The sequence below is a fragment of the Carlito syrichta genome, unplaced genomic scaffold (genome assembly GCF_000164805.1).
Source record: "Carlito syrichta isolate Samal-C Ts95f unplaced genomic scaffold, Tarsius_syrichta-2.0.1 Scaffold314669, whole genome shotgun sequence".
In the NCBI taxonomy this organism is placed as follows: domain Eukaryota; kingdom Metazoa; phylum Chordata; class Mammalia; order Primates; family Tarsiidae; genus Carlito; species Carlito syrichta.
Genome location: NW_007258765.1, coordinates 209,549 through 217,706, shown reverse-complemented (window position 1 = coordinate 217,706; position 8,158 = coordinate 209,549). Strand labels below are relative to the sequence as shown.

Genomic DNA, 8,158 nt, shown 5'->3' with positions numbered 1-8,158 from the left:
GGGCGCGCGCTACCACGCCCAGCTGATTTTTTGATTTATTGTAGAGATGAGGTCTCACTGCCCAGGCGGGTCTCGAACCCGCAGGCTCAGGCATTCAAACACACGATTTTTTATAAATAAATTCCAGGTTTTTGTGGGTCCCCCCTCATCGTATGTCCTTGCTGTGGGCCAAAATTTCAAAGAAGCCGTTGGCATATCTCTAGTGGGAGGTTGACCCCTTCCTGCAATAGCATGCAGAAGAGTTCTAGCCAAATCCCAGCAGACCTGTATGGTTCCTCCAAACATTTAGGTCTGCAGAGGGCAAAAAACTGTCAAATACACAGAAACTTACTCCTGGAGACAGTTGCCTGCAATATGGAAACGAGAAGAGACTTAATTTTTTCTATGCTTCCATCAACTCAAAGGTAACAAAGGAGGCACCAGCATGAGAACTAAACCTGACCTTTAAAAAAAAAAAAGCCTTACCCAAATTCCAAACTAAAAGGCTTTGGGGGGCACACCTGATAAGGACTCACCAGATAAGGTTTTATTGCTCTATTTCCCTATATATTAAAAAGTCTGCTTTCCAACCTTACTGGCATTACATCACCTAACAAAAAAGGAAATCAAATTATCATGAGACCCTGCAAAGCTGTCTCTGGGAACTCCCGGACATCGTAAGACAATTATCTCTCCTCTCTGAAGTCTGCCACATATAGGATTTCATCTACATATCAACAAACCTGGAGTTTTCCACCCCCTCATCTTAACAAAGCATCTCCTCTACTGATTTCCAAAATTCCTTAACTAGGAACTACAAATTATCAGTCAAGACATCTTTGGGCTAGGGAGCAGTGGCTTATGCCTGTAATCCCAACACTTTGAGAGGCAGAGGTGAGAGAAATGCCTGAACCCCATGGTTCAAGACTAGCCTGGGAAACTTGGCAAGATCTCCTCTCTACAAATAAAAATAAAAATGGTCAGGCATGGTGGCGTGGTTCCAACTACTTAGAAGGCTGAGGCAGAAGGATCACCTGAGCCCAGCAGATCGAGGCTGTGGTGGCCATGAGCATGCCACTGCACTCCAGCCTGAGTGACAGAGTGAGACTCCATCCAATTCAGAAAAAAAAGAAATCTTTGAATCCACCTCTGACCTGCAAGTCTCTGTTTAGAAATGTCCCATCTTCCTGGGCCAAACCATGAAAATCTCACTTGTATTGATTTATGATTTCTTGTAACACCTGCCTTCCTAAAATGTCTATAACCAAGCCTCCATTCTACCAGAGTGGGCACCTATTCTCAGGACCTCCTGAGGATGAGTGTTCCTGGGTTTAAGTCCTCAATTTTGGCTCCAAATAAGCCATCTTGAAATATTTTACAGAGTTTGGCATCTTTTCATCAACGAGCAGAATGTCTGGAGAAACAGCAAACATCTGGCAAGGCCTAAATCAGCAAACATCAGTGATTCCCAAACTGCACCCTGGGCTCAGATGGAACTTTGCTCTGGTTCTGCCACTGTTTCTCCCCGAGGACACCTCATTGGAGAATTTAACTGGCGCTATTACCCTACCCTTGTTTATTTGTTAAGTACCCATGCTTCCAAGGAGGTGAAAGTCCAGTTCTATAAAAGCACGTGGGACAAAGGGAGCCTGTGTTGATTTATACTTTCTGCTGCACACACAAACCCTGGACTCAAGCGACTTGTTTCTCTTGGAGGATTCCAGCTTGCTGATTGTACCTTGTGTTCAATTTGTCAGCAAAAAAGCCCTGTGTACATAAAGCGCTTCATTAATGTCCTATGAGAACATTTCTACAATTTAAAAAAGTTTATAAATCCAATTCATTTCCCCTTGAGACCCTGGGCCACACACAATGAAGCTATCAATGTATTGAAGATTATTAATTAGAGTCTAGGTTTCAGTGGTAGGTTTAGTTGCACCAAACATTTAAAGAGGTTTCTTCCCCCAATATACCTTCTCTGTTGCAACTGTCAGCTAACTGAATCAATAAATAAGTCAAATTAATGGACATGTAGAAGACATCATCCACAAATTAAAACTGTTAGTGAATACTGTAGGCTCCTCTCTATACGGTAACTTTTCTCTGTAAGGAGGCTAAGTCTTCATTTCATGTCTTATTTTAATTTCCTTGAGTTCATCAAAGCCTTATCAAGACAGCAAGGGTTAACCGAAGGTTTGTGTGCATGCACTCAACACCAAATGAACTTGGAATCTACTTTTGAAGAAACAACGCCATCCATTGCTTCAGCTGAGACACCCATTCACCTCAGGAAAACAACCTCCAAGAAAATAAGGTAGAAAAGCTCGACATGGAGGTAGTGGGTGGCGAGCAGACCATCTACAGGCCCCATCTGGCCCATAAATGTGTTTTAGTTGGCTAGCACAGGGTTTTACACGTCGAGGAACACTACTTTATTTTTTTAATCCGGTGTTTCTTGAACCATTGGAAGCCATGGCAAAGCTCGGCCCCTCCTCCCCATAGTAACAGCTGCTGGAACACTCCAGCGAGCCCCGCCCCTCCTTCGCCTTGGCCTGTCTTCCCCTTCCAGCACACTTCATTCGTTTATTCGGTGGGCATTTGAGTCATCTGAGGAATGGCTGCTTTAAATCATTCATCTTGAAACCAAGACACCCTCTTCTGCCCACCGCCCTGATTTTCCCAGACGTATACACGGCCTCTCCGTCTCCTTCCTCCTTCTCGCCCCCAGCACCATTTCCTGGCCCTCCCTGGACAGCTTTTCCCACGGGGCTGACCCTCCCCTCACACACACATAACACACGTTCGCTCACAGCCACCCACCGAGCACCCGGCCTCCTGCCCGACCTCTCACTGGGTCCAGCATGAAGCAGTTGACCCCACACTCCATGGCCAGGACCAGCATGGTGGCGCTGCCGTAGAGCGCATAGCCGGCTGCCACCAGGTTCCGGCCTGGCTGCAGGGCATCCTTCTCGGAAGGCTCACTCGTTGACTTCTAGAACAAGAAAGAAAACAAAACGTGTCTCTGTGTTGTTCTGTCTTGTGGTTTTCTCCTCCAGCTCAACCACTAGCAGGTGAGACTGTCGAGGTGCTCTTCTAATGAAACAGGGCAAGGGGCCCTTCCCAGAGGGCCGTCCTCCACACATCAGCACTCTCCTGATTGTATTGCCACGGCAGCCTTCCCACCAGCCCCCAAATTTCCTGCATTCGGATTCTTCTTTCCAATCAGGAACCTCCTCCAATTTTTCCAATTTGATATTCCCTCATCTCTCGATTATCACTTCCAAAAAAGAGCATGCCTTCTTTCCAGCTCCCTCTGATGTAATCTTATTAGGGGCATTGATGTCTTTCACCCGCCTACTCCAGCTTCATTTAAGCAAATTGATGCTAGGGTGCAGGGCAGCAAGTCTGGCGAGGAAGTCCACTTCACAAGCCCTTGCCAACGGCAGCACATGCCCCATGGAGCTGGGGGATCCATACCGCTCACACGTCAAGGCCGTTCTCGGAAACTCGGGATATCGCCCCAGAGTCGTTACAGGATAGAGCAGATGCTGTCCAATTTTTTCATCATGACCCACAGTAAAAAAAAAATACATTTTATATCACAAACCACCAGTACCAATCCACACACACACACACACACACACACACACACACAGAGCAAAAATTTAACAAAATAATTTCTACACTTAGAACCTGCCAGGCACTCTAATCTTTCTATTTTTTTCATTAAAAACATAGCCCATTGGATCGTGTGGCCCACAGTTTGTCTAATACTAGGGAAGGGAACCCCTTAAGGGCAGTGGCATGATCTCTTACTGATAATTAACTTTTTTTTTTTTTTTAGTTGGAGTGTCACTCCGTCGCCCAGACTGGAGTGCAGTGGCTGCTCCCCGCCACCGAAGCCTCGCCTACTGGGCTCCGGCGATCCTTCCGCCTCAGCCTTCCGAGTAGCTGGAACTACAGGTGCGCGCTACCATGCCCGGCTAATTTTTGATTTATTGTAGAGATGAGGTCTCACTGCCCAGGCGGGTCTCGAACCCGCAGGCTCAGGCAATTCACTCACCTCAGCCTCCCAAAGGCGCGGGATTACAGGCTGAGCCACCACGCCCAGCGATAATTAACATTTGAATGACTTCTTTGTTTCTCAAAACAGCCCCAAAGAAATCTTTCAGCTTCAATTTTCTGTTTGAATTGAATAGAAATTAAAAGGGGCCATTTTCCCTCAATGTTATTTATTCCTTCCCCAGTCAGAGGTCCTAGCAGCTGAGAGTAACTAGGGTGATCTACATCAAAGAGCTGGGGAGGGAGGGCATGCCAGCCAGCACACTCCTGGTGATTTCTTCCTATAATTTTCGAAAGAGTGACCACAGACCATTAGACTCATCTGGGATACCTACTAACTGCACATTCTGGGGCAGCAGCCAGGACTTACTAAGCCAGACTTTCTACGGTACGTCCTAGGAATCTGTGTTGTACCACGCACCACAGGTGATTCTTGTACTAACACTGACACACTGCCAGGAGCAGTGGTTCATGCCTGTAATCCCAGCACTTTGGGAGGCGAAGGCAGGAGAATCACTTGAGCCCAAGAATTCTAGACCAGCCTAGGCAACATAGTAAGACCTGGTCTCAAAAAAAAAAAAAAAATTATCCAGGCGTGGTGACCTGCACCTGTACTTCCAGTTCCTTGGAGGCTGAGGCAGAAGGATCATCTGAACTCAGGAGTTTGAGACTGCGGTGAGTGGTGATCATGTCACGGCACTCCAGCCTGGGTGACAGAGTGAGACCCCGACACACACACACACACACACACACACACACACACAGTCTCTAAAACCATTTCTCCCCTTCTCCCCACATCCCTGTTCCTCATGGTTTTTATCTGGCTAGGTGGTTGCTTAACTGGTTGGGTTAAGTTATTTGCTTTAGTTTAGTCTGTATTCACCACATGGTGCAATGCAGTCAAACACAGACTAAACATAGAATCAAAACTTTTAGGGTTCCCCCAACTCCAAATTTTGTCAATGCACAACCTCGAATAAAAGGAATTAATAAAACCAATGACCTTTGTCAATATGGACCACCTGTTAGAGACTTGTTTTAACAATGGCCAGCTTCCGTTGAAGCCAGTGGCATCGAGGGAGAAATCCAGGCTCTGACTAGCCTCTCCTTCCACTACAGGCTTTGAGTAACCAGTTCTCCACCAAAGAAAGTCCCTCAGAGATTCGCCTCACCCAGAACCATCCATGCCTGCTCGTCGCAAAAGTAAACAGACAGTGGCATACTGTCACCAAACGCTTTATACTTCCACTTCTTTGCATGGAGTAAGAAATAGTAACACTTGGCCAGGCACAGTAGCTCACGCTGGTAATCCCAGCACTTTGGGAGGCTAAGGTGGGAGGATTGCCTGAACCTAGGAGATCCAGGCTGCAGTGAGCTATGATCATGTCACTGCACTTCAGCCTGGGCAACAGAATGAAATCCCAACACACACACACATACACACACACACACACACACACACACACACACACACACACACACACACAAATAGTATCACTTGTATATGATCCATATACTCAAAAGAAAGATAAAATAACATCATGGAGTCATGGATTTTGAGGAATTTTTTTCTAACCTGGTGCCCTTTCTAAGGATGAATTTCCTCCTCCAGATTCTAAGCATGCATGCCTTTCTTCCTAGGGAATTGATTCCATTCTTTTGCAGGTGCCCGAGGATCAACAAGCATAAAGCACTTGGCAAAATTAGAGTCTCCAGACCCCACCTTTCTCTACCTATCTGAGACCACTACCTGCCGTGGGTACTGATTTCTGTTTTATTCCATGCCACCCCATAAGGTGTATAGGAAAAGACTTAAGGTCTTGGAAGAGAAGGTCAAGCATAAGAGGGGGATGGAAGGAGGGATGTCATGTCACCAGTGGTCTTCCTCCTAGGGGCAACTAAACTCTCCTTTTGAAATCCTGCTTTTAGTGGTGCGGACTGGATACTTTCAAAGGACACTGCAAATTAGAGTGTGACCATAGAGGTTGACCAAGCTAGAGAGAGTTCTAAAAATCATCTCATATGAAAGCTGTTTACCTTAAAGAAGAGGAAAAAAGGTGAGAGGAGGGTGGAGGGAGATTGGAAAGACAGGAGAGCTGTTTCCAAACATGTAAAATAATCTTATTTTCTGATGCTCTAAAAGATCAAATGAAGGCTGGGTGCAGTGGCTCATGCTTGTGATCCCAGCACTTTGGGAGACAGAAGTGGGAGGATTGCTTGAGCCCAGGAGTTCAAGGCTAGCCTAGGCAACATAGTGAGACCTCATCTCTACAAAAAGAAAACAAAAACAAAACAAACAAAGAAGCTGGGCATGGTTACGCAACACCTGAATAGTCCCAGCTACTCAGGAGGCTTAGGTGGGAGGATAGCCTGAGCTCAGGAGGTTGAGGCTGCAGTGAGTTGTGATCATGCCACTGCACTCCAGCCTGAGCAACAGAGCGAGATACCAACTCTAAATAAATAAATAGTCAAATGCACAATAACGAGACAGATTTCAACACAATATTTGGATGAACCATGATGGTTGGCCAGCGTCTTGGGATACTCTGCCCCTTCTGGAAGGTTCCAGCCAGAGACTGGGTGGGCCCTGGGGAGATGCCACAGCAGGAACCACATAGAACCCTGGACCACATGCCCTTCCAGGTGCCTTTCCAGCCCTTTTCCAGGCATTGTGTGGCACAGTCCCCATTACTGACACTCCCCACTAAGCAGGTGCACCAAGGGGTTGAATTTTAGCTAAGAGTTATCTCTGCAGAAAGTAGAAAGGGTCTCCTTGGAAGCAACACACACATCAATGTTTATGCCCCACAAGCTGTCACACGGTTTCAAATAACCAATAAGGCTGTCAAAAACTGAAATGACTTAGAGAGCTGCATCACACTCATCCTCTCTTTCCATCTTTTTGTTTTTTTTTCGAGTTGGAGTCTCACTCTGTCACCCAGGCTGGAGTGCAGTGGCATGCACCTGGCCACTGTAGCCTCGACCCACTGGGCTCCAGCGATCCTTCCGCCTCAGCCTTCCAAGTCACTGAAATGACAGGCGCGTGCTACCATGCCCGGCTAATTTTTGATTTACTGTAGAGATGAGGTCTCGCCAAGTTGCTGGTTGCGAACCCGCGAGCTCAGGAAATCCACTCACCTCGGCCTCCCAAAGCACTGGGATTACAGGCTGAGCCTCTGAGCCCGGTCTTCTTTCCATCTTTAAGAGAGTCACTTTGGGTTCATTGAGACTTATGTCTAGCATTCATAATTTAAGTCACTGTTGCAAGCTGGTTTGATTTTTTTTTTTTTTTTTTTAGTTGATAGCCAATGTCTCTCAATTCTCTAGATTTTTTAAGAGTTTTATTTGGGAGGTGGAGGTGGAGAATGGGGTTGGCCGCTTTAGGTTTGGTTAGTTATTAGCCAAAGGTCTCCTCCACAGGGAAGAATTTTGCTACGAACCTCTCTTGCTATGCTACAGACTTGATACTTTGCAGAGAAAATCATGTCCCTCCACGTCTGTAACAAGAATGGCATGTTTCTTGGCATAACTTGGAAAACAGAAAAATTGTTGCCTTTGCCCTCTGGTATGAGAATTAGAACCTTCTATTACTCAAACTGACTTCTGTGTGGATCTGCCTGTCGCCCAAGACAAAAGCAAACACACTCCAATGACCACAGATAGCTGTGCCACGATGGTTCTGCTTTGCATATGTTTGAAAGTAAATTATTCATGATACTTAGAGATAAAGTAAAAATGTAGGTCTACTTTTTTTTTATTATAAAGACGTGGGGTACAATTCAGGGTTAGGTATACAATTGTTGATTATGCAGGCACTCTTGGGTCTACTTTTTTAAGTTAATGCCTTTGTGTCCTGGAATGGAGTTCAGCTAAACTAACTGCTTCATTTGTTAAGATGAAGAAACAGAGGCTCAGCTGCAACTCTGTGAGGTTTCATTTCTAAAATACACAAGAGCAGAAGCTAAGAGGACGTATTTTAGATTTTATAATGTTTTTTGATGGGTCCACAGGCTTTCATTCGTTTTTCACCTGTCTATATAATTGAAAGCACACATTCTCTCTCTCTCTCTCTCATACACACACACACACACACACACACACACACACACTGCTGTAC

The 8,158-nt window shown here is 45.8% G+C and overlaps 1 protein-coding gene across 1 annotated transcript in view; it reads right to left on the bottom strand.

Moving 5' to 3' along the window:
• The window catches only part of LOC103274254 (fructose-1,6-bisphosphatase 1-like), a 28,263-nt gene that overhangs the window by 5,358 nt on the left and 14,747 nt on the right, over nt 1-8,158 (bottom strand). The window contains exon 6 of the mRNA XM_021719417.1: nt 2,831-2,971. Coding sequence (XP_021575092.1) covers nt 2,831-2,971 — 141 coding nt within the window. The remainder of the gene's footprint in view (nt 1-2,830; nt 2,972-8,158) is intronic.